Genomic DNA, 19,241 nt, shown 5'->3' on the forward strand with positions numbered 1-19,241 from the left:
AGGAAGAAAAATATGTTGATTGTGGATCTATTTTCTTATTTATGAAGGGGATTTTGCTAAATGTCTTAATATTCAGGTCTCTAATTAAAGCTATAATTTAAGAACTTTCTTGTGGCAAGTTTGTTTTGTGACTTTCTCAATACAGAACTGAATTGCGGCCTGTTTGGATATGCAGCACAAAACTCTTCACACTCCATAGTCAAACAACCCTAAGACGCTGCTGTGGAAAATCCAATACGTCTTTGGTCTTTGCTAGAAATATTAGCCCAGATTTCACAGCACTGACTACAGCAAAACTAAGTTTAATGAAACTGACAATCTTTCTAGAGTCTCAGCACAAGCAGCATTATGCCTAAATCCATACCTCTATTGTTGAAACACCACTACACTTCAGTTATAGAAAACAGGCCTCATGGTGGCCTCCACTACTGAAAATACTAATGATATGGCATGCAATTCTCAATGCTGAGGGGGAAAAAAAGATTATTGAATAAGATGTTATTGGATGGAGTAGCTTACTACCTACATAGTCATTACTAAACACCCTCACTTGTCCTGAAAATCTAAGTTTACATTAACAGTTCATAAGTTCAGTAAGGATTAAGAGTTTAATATTTTGTTAAAGTGATGCTAATCACTTCCTTGATTGTGTGCAAACTTCAATGTCAATATCACTGCTGCTGAATGCTAAAGAGAGGCCCCCTTGACTTATACTGTCAATGGAAAAGAGAAAACTGCATTATTGCTTGTTGGCGTAAGCAACTTTGCATGGCAATTCAAACACAATCAAACCCAAACATTCTCTTGTCCACAACTAGCTTGATCATTTTATGTACTTTTTCTAGTTATTTGCAAATTAAGAAATAACATAATAGCAGGCACATCTTTGATCTTGTCTACACTGAATTAAAAAGGTACCAAATGGAGAATTTGGTCAATCCTGATATCAAATATCAGCTCAAGTTATGCAGCACAGTACTATAACCATCCTCAGCCATTTTGATTTTGGCAAATAACACTAGTATTTTCACAGCATGAAAAGCAGCAAATTTAATCAAGTAAAGGATTGATATTCCTGCAATAGAAAGATGATACATGTTTAATTGTACTCCTCTTCAGAAAAAAATTACAATTTTACTACATTTTTCTGAACTCATAACTGCAGCCAGTTTTAAAAAGTTTCAGACCTTACTGTTTTCCCCAAAGCAATTCAATCTTAGCCTGATGAACTTTTGAAGATTTTGAGAATGAACTTTTACAAATCTGCAAGGGAAGGGCCTTCCCACTCAGGTAAAGTTTATTGAGACAATCAGGGAGCCATGGGTCCATCTTTGTGCTATCACTTTCACCATTCTTCCACATCAAAATGTAAGCCATTATGAATCCAGTCATGAAAGCATCAAATCCTGCACGGTGGGTACCTCCTTCACATTTTTCAATTTTGCCCTTTTCCACTAATTTGGTTGCTGTACACTTTTGATCCTCTGACTGGTTTTCCTTTTTGTTGTTGCTTAAAAATTCTCCCTCTGTTTCCACTATACCACAGCGATTATCTTTACTTTCCTCCTTGTCAAACGTGGTTTCTGGGAGTTGTACATCACTTACAGACTTTTCCTGCTTTAATTCTCCAATGTCCATTCCTTCTGGTTCCATGCTTGTGTTGTCACACAATAACTTAGATGGTGGCATATCAGTTGGAGGCATGTTATCTGCAATCGTGCAGTTAGTAGGGTTGTCAGTCAATTCCAATGTATTCTGTTTCCGTTTTCTCCTGACCTTTTTCTTCTTTCTTTTGTCATTGTGGCGTTCATCTTCATCAATAATGAGGTCAGTATTATGTGACAGGGAGCATTTCATTCCATTTGGACACCATCCATAAGCCTTGAGATATACAAATAAGTTACCATGGAACACATTTCCCATCATCTGTACCAAATTGGGCAGATCAGGGGTCAGTCATAAGCCATACTATGTCCCTGTAATCAAAGCTCCAGCCCTTATTATGCCCATCAAAAAATCTCACAAAAGATTGGACTATCACAGGCTTCTGTCTGAAGTTACTAGAACATAGAACCGTACAGCACATGGCGCAAAATTAAACTAATCTCTTCTGCTTGCCCTTGGTCCATATCCCTCCATTCCTTGCATATTCATGTGCTTATCTAAAAGTCTCAAAATGCTCCTATCATATCTGCCTCCACCACCACCCTTGGCAGCATGTTCCAAACTCTCAACACTTTTTTTTTTAAAAAAAAAACTTGCCGCTCACATCTCCCTTTTTGTGCTTTTCCCCCTCACCTTAAATACATAGCCCCTAGTTTTAGGCATTTTATCTGGGACATTGATTGTCAACCCTATCTGTGTATGTCACTCTTAGACGTATATCAAGTCTGCCGCTCCAGAGAAAACAACCCGAGTTTTTCTAGCCTCTCCTTAGCTCATAGCCTCTAATCAAGACAGCATCCTACTACACCTCTTCTGCACCCGCTCCAACTGCCCTTTCTCCGCCTGTATCTGCAACTGATCTATATCCCACTGCATCCTTTGACAACCTTCTACAATGGGTCACTGACCTCCAGTCTAAAAAAAACACCCTTCCACCATTACCATCTGCCTTCTTTGGATAAGCCAATTCTGAATCCACGTGACCAGGTTACCATGGATCCTGTGCATCTTAATCTTCTGGATGAGCCTACTATAAAGGGACCTTGTTGAAAGCCTTACTAAAATCCATGTAGATAACATCTACCCTCATTGATCACCTTTGTTACAAACTTGATTGAATTTTTCAAAGAAGTAAGACATGACCTGCCCTGCACAAAGCCATGCTGACTGTCCCTAATTAGGCCTTGCTCTTCCAAATGCACGTAAATCCTATCACCAAGAATTCTCTCCAATAGCTTCCCAACCACTGACACGAGACTCACCCGTCTATAGTTTCCTGCATTTACTGATGCTTGAAAAATGTCAACCTGAAAATGATCTTTGGGAATATTACAATCATCTTAAAATTTGATTCCAGTTATACTCACTGAAAATTGTTCACATATTCCTGTTGTTTCTTCTTCAGTAACCTTTCTGTCAGCCTCTGGAAGGTTGCAGCACCGGTAGTCAATATAACCTGTGAATGCCTGTTGATAGTTACAGAACTCAATGGAAAGATGACTGTTGCTAGCATCAATTAACCTGTTGTTTTCCCTTCTGCTGCAAATTGAAACAATGCACCATTAGTACAGAGAATATAAAACTGAATTACAACCATGCTTTGCAGGATTACAGACAAGAGCTGAGTATGTTTTGAACCATGAGGTTTTCCAAGAATCTTGTAAAACCCTGCACTCCCTCCAATGACATTAGGGAGAGAGACATTACTTGCACTTTAAATTTTAATTCACACCAAGTACTTGTAACAAATTGAGCTTTTTTTACACAAAAGAAAACAACATAGTTCAGAAAACAATTTTCTGTTGCAAAATGGAGTCTCCTGCTACAATTTGAAAAAGGGTTTTACTATTTTGGGGCTATATGTTTAGGAGTAAACCACTATCACACTTTCTGCATCAAACAAGTATCAAGTAAAGTTCCAACATTCCTTCAACTGAGTTCATGGGTGAGAGCCCAGGCTAACAACAGAGTCAGAAGTTTAAAGGTTATTCCATTCCAAAGACCTGTGCACGTGATCAAGGCTTATGTTTCAGCTTAAGACTGATGAGTGCTAACTTTCCATTGAGGCCATGTATGTTCTCAAACATGGACACAAGATGTCGAAACATTATTTAAAAGAGCAAACTGTTACCTCTAGGCCCTGACCAATATTTTTCCATTAACCCATATCATTTTAGTTGCAAAATTTCAATCCATTTGAAGTAATTAAACAAAGGCTATTGGCAGCATATTGAATATCTGAAGCATAAGGTAATTTAAAACTTTTTAAAAAATGATTAACCCACACATTTTTAAATCACAACCGTTGTCACTTAAATTCAAAGGAAAACAATTAGCTTACAATATTTACCATTTTTTGTAGGCATATTCCAAGTACGATGATACAAAGCGAGTCTCAACTTCTGAAGTGTATTTGGTATCATAAACCCCAGCTGGAAACATCTCAGATATATCAGCTGTGAAGGTCATAAGCTGATCTGGCAAGTTGGCATAAAAACACTGGTACAGGAATGCCAGGTCAATCAGCCCATTGTGAAGAATTAAAGGCCTTTTTGACTGGATGATTTCTAGGAACAGACCTCTCATATTCTGACCGCGACATTCATGAGGCTGTCAAAATCCAAAACAGGGTGTGTTAAAAGTGGAAATAATTGGGCATTGAGGTAAATAAAGCCCTTCAAATCTATTCCCTACTGTTGATACAAAAAAACTCCTCTAGGTTGCCAGCTGCCATGCGGGTCCTACGTAAACTGAATTGGGCAGTATCCATCGAGTTCCTGAACACAGGATCACTGCATAAAATTGTCTTTAACATGCCACCAGAATGGCAGCTCCAAATTGGCGAATTCTGGAAGAAAGTATATTGTAGAAGAAGGGAAAAAGCATTGCTTTTAATGTAACTACAGTATAGCTGCTCAGGCAATGCTTCATATTGAAAAAGAATAATTAGAGATGGGCAATAAATAAATACTGGCTTAGCTAAGCGATAAACACTGATTTTTTTTAAAAATGGGAGTCTTAATTAGCAAATGTTCTTTGCCACTGTGCACTACATTCTAGCACAGGATGATAAAATTGGATTGAGCTGTATTGTGCTACTGAACACCATTCGTCATGCACTAACAAAATAACTGTACATAAATCAACACTTCCAAGTACACAATTGTCTTTGAAAGAGCATGAAGAAATTGAGCATATAATGTAATGTTAAGAAATTTAATCAGTTGTTACCTTGTCATTTCCTTTGTGGTATGGAATTCCTTTAGAATACTGTTTATTGAAGTCAAAGCCATGTTGGACCAAGAACTGAACAGACTGTGGTTCAATTATATATTCATCCATGCAGAGGAGGGTAAGGTTGTACACTTGACTCAAGTAGGTACTACCTGGCTGAAATATTTACAATTGTGATCCGACCAACATGCATAGTAAGAATCTATATCTAGTAAAATCATTAGATCAAAATTTTTCATTTCAAAACACATTGAAAAGACCTAGTTCATACTGTCTTACTAGGATAACGCATTAAAGAAACATTGACCTTAATCTAATGTAAGTGTTATACCTGCAGGAAACATACAATAAGGATTTCTAATGTTGAATGCCACACAATAGTTGCTTTAAAGAGTGGTTACACATACTGAGAGTTGAATAGACTCTGTCCATCAAGTATCTCTACTGTCAGCCCTAATCTTTTTAAACTCCAACAGCGACGTTTGAATAGGGAAGCGAAAAACATTAACGTTAAATTCAGTGAAATGCTCTCCTCTCTGCACTTTAAATGCAATATTTTCCCCATGGCTGACAGTTACCTTTTGTGTATAGCTCAAAATTTATAGCAAGAGGAGACTTAGCCAATGTTTAGTAACACAGGGGTTCAAAACGTACACAAACAAGCATTCTTTAGGAACCAGGTATTATAGCTCTTTCCCGAACCTCTAAATCTTCTTCATATGTTTCTCCACCAAATATTCATTTACCTGACCTTGATGTGGTGTATAGGCTGTTCTATATGAACGATATTCAAAGCTGAATCCTAACAGCCCCAGATTCCGTGAAGAACAATATGAAGAATATAAAAATTATTACAACGCTACAATCAGGCAGAGGTGCAGATAACTGTTTTCCCCACTCCTATGACAGCATTCAATCTTAGCAATGCTATTAGAGGCACTACAGAGAAACATCTGAACACTGCCAAAGGGAAAAACAATTAGAAGTACACAAGATTGTCACCTATTAGTCCATTTGTGGTCAAAACAGCAGAATTCCAGAGGTAAAAACAAAACTAATGTCGATGAGAATCAGGGCAAAACTCTCAACTGATTGGAGTTGTACTTGGTACAGAGAAAGATGTTCGTGGTTATGGAAAGTCAATCAAATCAGCTCCAGGACATCTCTGCAGGAGTCCTTCGGGGGTACTGTCCAAGGTCCAACTATCTTCAGTAGCTTCATCAACAACCATCCCTCCATCATAAGGTTAGCAGTAAAGATGACAGAACCAGAGAGAATCTACCCATTGCCCTTTGGATTTTCACAGCACTACTCTTGCTGAATCTGCCACTATCGACATCTTGGGTGTTAACGTGGACCAGAAACAAAATAGGGCTAGCTATTTTAATACTGATGGAAGCAGGTCAGAGGCTATGAATTCTGCAGCAAGAACCTCGCTGCCTGGCTCCCCAAAACCTGCCAACATCTACAAGGCACAAGTCAGGAGGGTGAGCCAATACTCCCCACTTGCCCAGATGTGCGTAGCTCCAACAAAAGTCGAGAAGCTTGTACCATCCGGGACAAAGCAGTCCATTTGATTGGTGCCACTTTCACTCCCTTCACAACCATCACACAGCAGCAACAGTGTATATCATCTACAACATACAACATTTCCAAAGCTCCTGAGTCAGCAGCTTCCAAACCTCCAATCAATCATACCATTTAGAAGGCAAGGACAGCAGATACATGGGAACACCACCAGTTGCAGGTTCCCCTCCAAGCCACTCACTATCCTGACTTGGAAACATTTTTGTACTATCTAACAAAAGGACAAAATGTACTTCTGTAGAAATCATACTGGACTGATGTTATTTCTGTTTCCCTTCCACAGAGGCTACCGGTTCTGCTGAGTTTCTCCAGCATTCTCGATGCTTGTTTTGAAAATATATCACTGTTCATTCAGTGTCTCAGACAAAATCCTGGAACTTTCTAACAGCATACTGCGTGTACCTACACTAAATTGACTGCAGTGGCTCAAGAAGGCAGCTCACCACCACTTTCTCCAGAACAACCAGAGAAGGGCAATAAATGCTGGCCTTGCCAGTGAAGCCCATGTCCTATGATGAAGAAAGACAAAAGAAATCTAGCAGCCAGGTGGCGATAAGCATCCAAATGCAGGGGGTCTGAAAGCAGTAAAAGGATGAAATGTGGTTTTCTACATGGAATATATCATAATAGGGTCAAGTGCGTCTCTGGTGAGATTAATAAATAAATTACTAAATGTTGTTTCAGAGAAATTTTCCAAAAAACACAACAGATGAAACTAAATTTCTTTAGAAAGTCTCTTACTTTGTTTGATAGCTCTTTGAAACTTGCTATCCCGAGAGAGAGAACAGCACGAGTTCTGGCAGCGTTGCATATTGCTTTGTATCGGTCTTCTATCGACCTGTTACACATTGAAGAAAGCATGAATTATTCAATTTCCCCAATAGAAACAAATACTTCATCTTGGGACAGAAGGAAAAGTTAATCTATTGCTGGAGATTTTTTTTCTCAATTTTAACAAGTCATTTTGCTCAGTCAACAGCTCAGCAGGAAAATTAGACAAAAGAAATTCACTTTAAGCATACATGCTTGCTTACTAATACTGACACAGGGTCCTATACAGGGGGTATGTACCTCAGGGCCCAAACCACTAAAGGTTTCTGTTGTTTGGGTCCGGGTGGGCCATTGTCCTCAGTAGGGGCTAGGGCTGGGGCCCACACCAACAGCAACCCTGGGGCATGTGATTTCTTCTGCTCCTGCCCTTGAATGACAACGTCAGTAATTTGCCATCAGTTGGCTTGGACCTCACTACTAAATTTCTGACAGTCAACTGAAAGAACGCAGAAGTTAGTCTTTATTAAGTTTAAGCTTATTCACAAACTGAAACATTACAAACGTATAGCTCCTAAATCGTCAATCCATTACCAAATACACATCTTTTTATACCGTTTATGAACAAGGTTGCCTTCCTGAGACTTGGATTAGCAATCAGACTCCCCAGCCAGCACTCACTGATCGTTCAGCTCCCACAGATGGCGATTTAATGTAACGGCTGAGGTGATGTTGCAGGCCAAAGGTCTGCCAGCCCCCATTTTCATGCAGGATCCACAATGTAAGATACTAAATGCCATCTGACTCTTTCTCCACAGAAGGAGCTGATGTATTTGACATGTTGGCTGATCTCAAAATGTTTTTGTACTTTTTCAGGGTGAGGCTCCATAGCGGGTTTACCTTATTTCCCCACAAAAACTCTACCTTCTCATTTTGCCATCTTCCCAGATGTTTAAGTAATTATCGAATGAGTGCCCTCTGAGCCCATATACTTAACCTCAGTTTATACAATTACCACAACAGAAAACACAAAAAGCAAGAAGCTCACACAAACAGTAAAATTTAAAAGGAAGCTTACTCTTGTGAAATTTATGACACAGAAGGAGGCCTTTCGGCATATCACCTCTGAGCAGTTAGGCTGGATAACCACCTTGTCAAACTGTCCAGCAAACTTCAGGATCTTTGTACATGAACCCAAAGTCTCTCTGTCACTGTGCACTTCTGTGTATCCAAACATTTGTGTATTCTCTGGCCCTGTTTGCATAAATGAATGATCACATACTCCTCCAGACTGAATTTTATTTGGTACTTAATGGATGAATATGAAAACAAGAATGAAAATTTAAAATCGAGACATTGTTTGACAAGAAGTCCACATGATACTTTCAATTTTTTTTGTGGAACTTGGACATTGTTGGCTAGGCCAGTGTTTTTTTACCCTTCCCTAACCGCCCAGGGGATGGCATAGGGACACCCACAGTGCTGTTAGGAAGGGAGTTGCAGGATTTTGACTCAGTAACAATGATGCAATTCTAAGTCCGGATGCTCAGTGGCTTGGAAGGAACTTGCAGGTGATGGTGTTCCCATGTATTTGTTGCCCTGGTCCTTCTAGATGGTAGAGGTTGCAATTTTGGAAGGTGCTGTATAGGAGCCTTGTAAGTTGCAGGAGGCCATTTTATAGATGGTTCACACTGCTGCCAATGTAATGTGTAACGGAGGGAGCAAATATCTCAGGTAGGGGATGGGGTGCAACTAAAGTGGGCTGGCTCTGACCTGGATGGTAGTGAGCTTCTTCAATGCTGTTGGAGCTGCAGCCATCCAAACAAGCAGATCGTTTTCCAACACATTTCTGACTTGTGCTTTGTGCAGGTTGACAGACCAGACCAGACCCCCTAAAAATATTTTAAGAAGGTAGCCTAGATCCTAATATTTTCTTATTTTAAAGGTAGATGTGAAGTGCATGTCCCAGATGTAATGCGACTAGTCAAACTACTCAACATTAAGTAAAACACAATTTATTTAAACGCTATAGATAAAATACAAACAAAAGAGAAATTTAGAATAACAATTGGAAAACTTAACCAAATAATAGATACAGTACTTATTACGAATTAACTGTTCCAATATAGTAACATCTCATAAACACACCCCTTGGCAAAAAAGGTAAATTTAGACACAGATTCTTTCATGCAGTTCTCCAATCCAGGAGGAAACAACATCGAGAGATTTCAGAGAAAGTAACAGCTAGGAATTATTTGCTGAAGCTTCTACCTCCTACAGGATCCAAAACAGCTTCTGACTGCTACAGCTAAAATATAACTAGAAAGCCTGGTTGGTGAGAACTAGCCACTCACCTTCCATTGCTACAACTATCTTTCTGAAAAAAACCTAAAGGCCTCTTAAGTTATTTACTTAAGCTGTTTTCAGTAGCCAGTTCAGTATCTCTGCCTTTAAAACCTCTCTCCAAAACAAAAAACCCAGGACAAAATAACCTTTTTAAAGTGACAGCATATTCACAACAGCTATCGTGGAGTCCGAAGGTGAAGCATTTGTCACAACGTTATAAATCTCCAGACAGCCTGTTTAGCCACAATATTTATAAGGCTGGTCTAGTTCCACTTCTAGTCAAATATAACCTACAAGATGTTGATAATAGGGAATTCGGTGATGGTAATGTCTTTTAGGGAAGGTTTAATTTAATTCAGCATGGCTGTGGGAACAAGAGGAGAATACTAGAAAGTAATGACAGGGACCATGAAATGCTGGGAAAAGCACATGGTACTAATAAAGAGAATAGCAAGTTAATATGTGGATTTGGAGTAAGGGTGAAAGTAATGAAGTCTAATCAGGCCTACACTGCATGTATGTGAATGCACAAAGTATTGTTAATAAGATTGGGATGTTACAGGCACAGCCTGTCTTGTGGGATTACAATGTAACCTGGTTTAAGGAAGGCATAGCTGAGTGTTAAATATTCCTGGCTGCAAGGTGTTCAGAGAAGATAGGAAAAGGAAAAATAAAAAGGAAGGCTGGCATTTTTAGTTAAAGAGACCAATGTAGTACTGGAAAAAGAGGATGTTTCAGAGGCTTTAACGACAAAATGGATTTGGCCGGAGCTAACAAATAAGGGTGCAATCATGTTGTTTGGTATAAGCAAAATACCACCACCTTGTGGTAAGAATGTTGAAAGAAAATTTGCAAGGAAATTACAGAGAGGTGTAAAATTCATAAAGTCATTATAATGGGGGAGTTTAACAACTGCATATAGACTCGAAAGGACGCATTGCCAGACCTGGTTCTGGAAAATGAAGTGGGCTAAATACTGCCAGTGTAGGAAGTGATCATTGGAAAGGTGCAGGAGGTGAGTGGAAAATGACACTGTGTGTTGTGAGGTCTGCCATTTATGTACATTTTAACAGAATTGATTTTAGAGTTTGGATTTTTGAATAGTGGCAAGTGGGCTTTGGTTTCTGTGTATGAGGGGGTCAGCACTTCTGGAATACATGTTAAAAAAAGGTACTAGAGCGTTCCAGGTATGCTATTGAAAAGAGTTTTGCCAGTGGACAGATAAACATTTAACAACATTAAAAACTGAAAGAACTGTGGATGCTGTAAATCAGAGAGAAGCACAAATTGCTGGAAAAGCTCAGGTGTGGCAGCATCTGTGAAGTAAAATCAGTTGACGTTTTGGATCGAGTCCTTTGTCTCAGTTAGACAGATCAAGGATTGATTATTTTTGATGAGGGAAAACAGTCAACTTTGAAATCTTGTTTTTAGTTTGTAGTAGTTACATTGAAGATGGAGTTAGAGAAAGGACTTCGTTTTGAAAAGTTAGGAAATAGGTTACCTCAGTGTAAGGATTCTAGTTTAAAGGTTCCAGACCAGAAACATTTGATTAGAACCCTGAAGGGGTTATTTGACTCGGAGAAAGTCTAAACTCTTGTGTGAATACTCAAGGAAGATCTAGTGGATTCTTAAGACCAAGAATTGAAAACAAAGTTAAGTTACACTCATAAAAGTGATACAGAAGGGAATTCTCTCTGCTGTTGGAATAACTAGAACACTGAATTTTTACCATGTGATTCTAAAACTTTCAAACTGTGTTATATGTAAATAGCTTGGTTCATTTGATTTTTTTTGTTCTTTTGCATAATAAACTTGTTTTAATGTTAAAACCAGATCTGCAATTTTGCATGCTTATGTTTCAGTGAAAGACCACCTCATTAAAATTAAATAAAATATATATGAGTTATCAAGCCAGATTTCAGAATGAGATCTGATTTGTCTAGTAATAACATCAGCAGCAATAATAATGAATAGCAAGAATCAATCGGTGGAAAGTAGACTTCAATGGAGCAAGTACAGAGTTGGGCCAGACAGACTAGAATGAAAAAGTTGGCAGGCAAAACAGTAGGCTACCTTCAAAGAGGAGATGGTTTTGGCAATAGTCAAGGTACATTCAATACAATATATAATACAATACAATGCAGTACAGGAACATGCCCTTCAGTTCACCAAGCCTGCGCTGATTCTGTTCCTTATTTACACACGCTACTTATTGCCCATAAGTGGTTTCTATCCTCTGTTCACCTCCCGTTCATGTTTCTATCAAGATACGCCTTAAACATTGCCAACGTGCCTGCTTCCACCACATCCGCTGGTTCCAGGTACCCACCAACCCCTGTATGAAAAGTTTTCTCCACACTTCTCACCTTGATCTCGTGCCCTCTTGTAGTTGACCTTTCCACCCTGGGATAGCCTCTGACTATCCACCCTATCTAGGCCTCTCATAATTTTGTAGACCTCTATCAGGTTGCCCCTCAGCCTTCATCTTTCCAGTGAAAACAATCAGAGTTTACCCAACCTCTCCTCAAAACAAAAAACCCTCCAGACCAGGCAACATCCTGGTAAACCTTCTCTGTACCCTCTCCAAAGCATCCACGTCCTTCTGGCAGTGTAGCGACCAGAACTACATGCAATATTCCAAAATTTGGCTTAACTAAGGTAACTAAGCAGTAAGATAACTTTTATATTCAGTGCCCCTGCCAATGAAGGCAAGCACGCTGTCTACATTCATGACCACCTTATCCACCTGTGCTGCCACTTTCAGGGACTGTGGACTTGTACACCCAGGTCCCTCGGTATATCAATGTCCTTCATAAAGAAAAAGGGAGGAAAAACAAATCTTGAGCTCTCTGGATGACAAAGCATATAGAATCAAACTGAAGAAAAGGTGTGCACAAGACAGTTGTCAGGTAGCAAATACAATTGAGAACTAAAATGACCAAAGAAAGTTCAGAAAGAAGATGACAAAGCAAATATAAGAAGATATAAGAAGATAACAGATTATCAGAACAGGCTGGCAGCTAACAAAGATAAATCCCAAAGTCTTTTATTTGCACATGAACAGTAAGTGGGTGGTAAAAAGAGGAATAGGACCAAATCAGGACCGAAAAGGAGATTTACACATTGGGGAAAGAAGCATGGCTGAGGTGTTAAATGAATACTCTGCTACTAAACTGTCTTTATCCATAAAGTAGAGACTGTTCAAGAGAAAGCAGCAGAGGAGGAAACTCAGCCACTAGAACGGCTTGAAACTGATTCGATATTGGATATGTTGTTGGTTGTAAAGGTTGCTAAGTCTATTGTGTGGCAAAGTGCATCTCAGAGCTCTCCTCTTCTTCCTGGAAAAGGGCCTGAATGGTCTGCATCTACCACCAGCCTCTTCGGCCTAGCCGAGCTCATCCTCACTCTGAACAACTTCACCTTTAACTCCTCTCATTTTCCTCAGGTCAAAGGGGTGTCCATGGGGAGGCAAATGCCTAGTGATATTATCGGTGGACTGTTAATCCAGGGACTCCAGGTAATGTTCTGGGGACCTGGGTTTGAATCCTGCCACGGCAGATGGTGGAATTTGAATTCAATAAAAATCTGGAATTAAGAGTTCTAATGACCATGAAATGAATGTCATAAAAACCCATCTGGTTCACTAATGTCCTTTAGGGAAGGAAACTGCCATTGTATTTCTGGTCTGGCCTACATGCAACTCCAGACCCACAGCAATGTGGTTGACTCTGAACTGCCCCCTGGGCAATTAGAAATGGATAATAAATGCTGGCTTAGCCAGCAGCACCCTCATCCTGCGAAAGAATTTTTTAAAAATTGGCTCTAGTTATGCCTGTCTCTGGGGGGGTATGTGGAATATTCCTTGTTCCAGTCCTATTCCAGTCACCACCCACAACTCTTTCTCCGATATATCGATGATATCATCGGTGCTGCTTCCCTCTCTCATCCAGAATTGGAAAAGTTTATCAATTTCGCTTTCAATTTCCAGCCTGGTCTCACGTTTATCTGGTCCACCTCCGATTCCTCCCTTCCCTTCCTCGATGTCTGTTTCTATTTCTGGGAACAGGCTGGGCACTAACATCCACTACAAACCAACAGACTCCCACAGCTACGTTGACTATTCATCCTCACACCCTGCTTCCTGTAAAGATTCTATTCCATTCTTCCAGTTCCTCTGTCTCCGTCGCGTTTGTTCCAATTTCGACAAGGGGACCTCTGAAATGTCCACCTTCTGCCTCAACTGAGAATTCCCCAGCACTGTAATTGACAGGGCCCTCAGTCATGCCCAGCCCATCTCCTTCACATCAGCCCTCAACTCCAGTTGCTTCCCTCCCACAACAGCAATAGGGTCCCCCTTGTCCTCATCTACTATCCCACCAGCATCCACATCCAGAAGATCATTAGCTGCCATTTCCGCCTCTTCCAGTGGGATGCCACCACCAGACATATTCCGCTCCCATTCCTTGTCAGTCTTCCGCAAGGACCATTCCCTCCAGGACACCCTGGTCCACTCCTCTTTCAGTCCCAACATCCTCTACAGCCCCATGGCACCTTCCCCTGCAACAGCAGGTGTAATAATTGTCTGTTTACTTCCTCCCTCTTCAGTATCTAAGGGACCAAACACACATTCCAGGTGAAGCAGCACTTTACCTGCATTTCGCTCAATCTAGTCGACTGCATTCACGGCTCACAACGTGGTCTCCTATGTATTGGGGAAATGAAATGAAGCTTTGCAGAACACCCACATTCTGTCTGCAAAAACCCTGGGCTTCCAGCTGCCTGCGCCTGCCACTTCAACACCCATGTTCTCTGGCCAACATCTACGTCACAGGCTTGCTGCAGTGTTCCAGTGAAGCTAGCACAAGCTGGAAGAACAGCACTTCATTTTCCACCTGAGAACTCTACAGTCTTCTGGACTTAACATCAAATTCAACAATTTCAGGGCGTTAGGCACCTTCTCCCATGTCCTTACCCTAGTACCAGAAACCATGATTGTTTATCATATTGTCTGCTATTACATACTACCCATTGTTAGCCACTAACCGTCCCCATTCATTCTCCAAGGCTGACCATTATCCATTCCTTTGTCTGTCTAGCTGTCCTTCTCTCTTTTTGGGCTCTATCTCCACCTATCATTTACTCCTTAACACCTCCCCTCACCATATCTTCTGCATAAAAACAACTTCTTCCTAGTTACCATCAGTTCTGAAGAAAAGTCACAGGACCCAAATGTTAATTCTGATTTCTCTCCACAGATGCTGCCAGATCTGCTGAGTTTTTTTCCAGCGATTTCTGTTTTTCTGTTAAAAAAAATCTGGCAATGCATTTAGGAAACAAGAACAAGTTCGCAGACACTGGACAGGGGATAGTAGTTTGCCAGAAGAGTCACTTTTTTTTGAGCAGGGTAAGGACATAAATTTGAAAGACCATCATTCCTGTTACAACACTATAATAATAACTGAACATAGAAGGATAAGCCCCTTTAATCACAATTCAAGTTTCTACTCACTGTGCCAACAAAGCTTTTCGTGTGCCAAGTCCACTCAGTTCCTGTGATTGAACAATTAAATATAAGTGTTTGTCGTTTCAAAATGACTTCAAAACAATTAAGAGATAACAAATGTTGCACTCACAGTATCAAGGGCTATGAAACTTGCTGTCCTTACTGCAAGGAGAATAGAAGGCCATATCTCTTTAAAATTATCAACGTGGACATCAACAACAGGCACTTTCATAAAGGCCATCTTCATCAGATTCTTGACATGACAAAATAATTTGCACGGTTAAATCCACTTCTTATTCACAGTCTTAAAAAGAATGTATATAATATATAAGGTAACTGGAAAACTTATTAAACTACTGGCTTTTTTTTTTACAAGGGAGTATTTTCTTTCAACAAAATATTATCTTACTCTTTGATTAAGCCACATTATATTGTTTACATATCAAGTTATTGAATGATATTTTGTTGTTATGACAAAGTAAGAAAACGTAAATGTATCTACTTCAAATTCCATCTTAAACTGTTCCAACTTTGCCCCCTAAATCAGCCCCCCTTAAGAATTACAGCTTTGCTACACAATTTCAAAGTCAAAATTAATAGTAGCAGGTTTTTTTTCCAAAAATCTAGCTGATATTTGTAAATACTGTACTGGGTCTTATTCCCCTGACAGGAATAATCATGTCAGTGAAATAAAACTTGGAAAGGTGACGAGTATTTTCGACACCGAGCTATTAGTTCCAAATTAAAAATACTAACCATAAAAAAAAGTAAAATTAAAGCTATTTTACCCCGGCTGTTATACAGGCTTCCCCAATTTGCAGGGAAACTAGGGTTCTCTTAAATTTCGCTACGTTACCGCTAACTGCTTTGTTTTAAGAAATCAGAGATATTTCCCCAAAAACAAGACCTTCATGTAATGCTAATTTAAACAAAATGGCGGTGGACAGGAGGCACAGTACAGAAATGTGCCCTGCGCAGAGAGAATGGCACAGAGACATTTACACAAAAAGGATAGTTCTGTCTGATTTGGGTTTTCCTGTTGTTGATGTTCATTCTCTAATATCTATCACTCTATCCTTTCTCTGTAATTAATAACGAACTGTAACCCTCCCTGCTCAAACTGATAGAGAGACTACTACAGACACACACTTACAACCTCAAAGAGACATGGGGGCCTTCCCGGCTGCTGGTCTAGCTCCTCCCCGAAAGGGGGGGGGGTCAAAATGCTAAAATTACCACCGTGAGTTTAAGAACGGAAAATCGCAGCTTGTTGGCCAATACCTGCTTAAAGTTCGGGGTGGGGGAGAGTCGTTAGTAATGCTTGACGGGCAATCGAGTAGACAGTCTTGGAAGGGTCCTTCCTTATTGTTGTCGCTGTGGGCGCGTGCTATGTTCCCGGGCGTTGGAGGTAGTTGTTATTGTAAAGCAGCGAGAGGTCGGAGCCTGACTTGGGTAATATTTAGCTGTGAGTTTTCACTAGGTATACATCTTCGGGTGACCTTGCGTTTTGTCCGTTATCATGGAGTTCACTCTCCGCTGGGAATCCTATTATTGCCTATTTTTATTCAGGTAATCAGGCCCAATGATCCGAAAAAAAGTACTTCTCACTTGACTGGATTCAAAGCCAGATCCCAGAATGGCGCAGTGGCTGTTCCCCCTACACCACTTCCCAGGAATGCACAGATATGTATTCTCTTTTAGCGCAACAGAATTTCAAAATGAATGAGTGTTGTGCAGCAGTCAGCGCGTCCCAGCTACCATACACGACCATTCGGCTCCTCGGACCTGCAACATCATCCAACATGTTTGTATTAGATCTGATCCTGGCCTTTACTTTCCTGCCAGCTTTCCACCCTAAACGTTGGACTGTCTTGTTCATCAAAGAATCTAACTCTGCCTTTAAGAAATTCAGTGGCACTAATTCCAGTCCAGTGCTTTTTGGGGATCAGAATTTCACAGACTCCCTCATCCCATGAAAGAGAAGAAATCCATAGAATAAGAATTCCTACAGTGTGGAAACAGGTCATTCAGCCCAACAAGTCCAAGCTGCCCCTCTGAAGGGTATCCTACCCAGACCCATTCTTCTAATTTCCCCATCTCTAACCCACCTAACCTAAACATCTTTGGGCACTATGGGCAATTTAGCAAGGCCAGTCCACCTACCCTGCACGTCTTTGACTGTGGGAGGAAACTAGAGCACCTGGAGGAAACCCGCACAGACACAGAGAGAATGTGCAAACTCTACATAGACAGTCGCCTGACGCTGGAATTGAACCCAAGTCCCTGGTGCTGTGATGCAGCAGTGCTAACCACTGAGCCACCGTGCTGAAAATCTTAAGTGACTTCTTATTTTTAAATAGTGTTTCCTAATATCTCCCACTAGGGGAAGCATATTCTTATTCCCTCACCCCATCAAGTCCTTTCTGGATCTTATAACATCATCTCATTCTTTTAAACTCCAATGGATACAGACCCAAACTGTCCCAGCTTTTCTCATAAGACAACTCCTTCATTCTAGGAATCCATTGAATGAACCTTCTCTCAACTGGCTCAACAAATTATAATCTATCTTCACTAAGGAAACCACAACAGTAATCCAAATGCGATCTCACCAAGGTGTGCACTTGTAACAAAATTTCCTTACTAGTATATTCCATTCTTCTTACAATAAAGGCTGACGTTCTATTTGCCTTCCTGATCAGTTACTGTACCTGTGTACCAATGTTTTGTGATTTCATGTATGAGGACACACGCATTCTTCTGTACCACAAAGTGGTGGAGGCTGGTACAATAACAACATTTAAAGGCATCTGAATGGGTGCCCGAATAGGAAGGGTTTTGAGGGATATGGGCCAAATGCTGGCAAATGGGACTAGATTAATTTTGGATATCTGGTCAGCATGGCTGATTTGAACCGAAGGGTCTGTTTCTGTGCTGTAAAACTCTATGTCTCTCGCCTCATTACATAATATGCTGCTTTTCTGTTCTTCTGCCATGGTGGGCAAGTTCATGTTTATCCACATTATACTTGTGATGATACTATGGCTTTACGGGGTGCATTTTGTCCTTTTTTTTATGAAAAGAGGTTGAGACTGAGGTGATGAGAGGTCTGTTCCAAGCCAGTAAAATAAACAGCTTGTCAGGCCTTGGGATTTTTTTTAAGTTGGAACAATAAAATCAATATGAAGGGTTCGGGTCAAGCTCTCACAGAACCAATATTTTAGTTTAACTTTCATTTTGTTGGGGCTTGGAAGCTGCTTGATGTTCTTTTTTCCTGGACTGGAGAATTGCATGTGAGGCAATTTATTTTACTGATTTGCCTTTGCGATGTGTTTACGGGATGTTACTATCTTGAAACAGTTGCTGTTTAGTAGTTAAATAATCTATTAATCTGTTAAGATTTCCAATAGGATTAAGTTATTCCAATTCATCTTTGTTTTGTTTGTACTTTGACAATAGTGTAAGAATAAAGTGTGTTTTGCTTCCAGATTGGTACTTTGACCAATTGAATTGCATTCAGAACACAATGCTTTACACTTGTCTTTAAAAATAAGAAAAAGTTGGGGTCTAGGCTGTCTTCTTAATATATTTTGAGGGTGTTTCATCTGGACCATTACAAACTGAATATGCAAAACCTGTGTCTGCTTGCTTAACACTTTGCAAACTCTGTATGTCTTCTTCACAACCTACGCATATCCAGATTTTTGGGACCATGCAAGCTGACCCTTCATCCAAGTTCTTGATAGAGATTAATTAGTTAGTTGAGAGTTGAGACCCTAGCAGTAATCCCTATGGTTAATTTGCCAGTGTTTATTCATATGTCGTAAGGTTTTCTTTATAAACGAATTATTTTATAGAATTTTGAACACATTCATCTTTGGAGAATATAATGAGCAAGATGAGAACCACAGTGATACTTAGAAAAGCATCATTAAAAAGAAAAAAGAATGTGAGAAGTTCATCACAGAGCAAGAAGTTATGTCAAGAACAAATCAAAGAAGGTGGGTAGTAAAGTCTGAAATAGTTGCTAACAATTTCAGATAACGTTTTTTACAGTTTTCTTCGTTTACATTGAATTGATTTTTGTAGCTTTCTGAATGTTTGATGTAATGTGTCCTATTATGCATTTTGTCAAAAT

At 40.0% G+C, this 19,241-nt stretch overlaps 2 protein-coding genes across 18 annotated transcripts in view; one reads left to right on the forward strand and one right to left on the reverse strand.

Moving 5' to 3' along the window:
* On the reverse strand, positions 1-16,480 carry toe1 (target of EGR1, exonuclease). 14 transcript variants are annotated; one of them, XM_048602347.1, is made up of 9 exons: positions 15,860-16,250; positions 15,234-15,407; positions 15,110-15,150; positions 8,333-8,508; positions 7,228-7,324; positions 4,897-5,051; positions 4,016-4,275; positions 3,033-3,204; positions 1-1,881 (listed from the first exon to the last, which is right to left on the reverse strand). In XM_048602347.1, exons 4-9 carry the CDS (start codon positions 8,489-8,491, stop codon positions 1,189-1,191), a joined length of 1,536 nt encoding a protein of 511 aa, XP_048458304.1. In that variant the 5' UTR covers positions 8,492-8,508; positions 15,110-15,150; positions 15,234-15,407; positions 15,860-16,250; the 3' UTR covers positions 1-1,188. The 14 variants fall into 14 exon arrangements, with proteins under 14 accessions (XP_048458304.1, XP_048458303.1, XP_048458299.1 ...); XM_048602346.1 differs by lacking the exons at positions 8,333-8,508; positions 15,860-16,250 and adding an exon at positions 16,385-16,480 and having other exon boundaries at positions 4,897-5,055; positions 15,234-15,356; XM_048602342.1 differs by lacking the exons at positions 8,333-8,508; positions 15,860-16,250 and adding an exon at positions 16,385-16,460 and having other exon boundaries at positions 4,897-5,055.
* mutyh (mutY DNA glycosylase) overlaps positions 16,460-19,241 on the forward strand; it is a 14,477-nt gene continuing 11,695 nt past the window's right edge. For 2 of the 4 annotated variants that reach the window (XM_020516900.2, XM_048602354.1), the window contains exons 1-2: positions 16,479-16,568; positions 18,961-19,104. In XM_020516900.2, the coding sequence (XP_020372489.2) occupies positions 18,993-19,104 (112 nt within the window). In that variant the 5' untranslated portion in view covers positions 16,479-16,568; positions 18,961-18,992. Of the gene's footprint in view, positions 16,673-18,960; positions 19,105-19,241 lie in introns of all 4 variants that reach the window. The other 2 variants (XM_020516907.2, XM_048602353.1) reach the window with 2 other exon arrangements.

Source organism: Rhincodon typus, chromosome 10, assembly GCF_021869965.1.
Source record: "Rhincodon typus isolate 14 chromosome 10, sRhiTyp1.1, whole genome shotgun sequence".
NCBI classification, from domain to species: Eukaryota; Metazoa; Chordata; class Chondrichthyes; order Orectolobiformes; family Rhincodontidae; genus Rhincodon; species Rhincodon typus.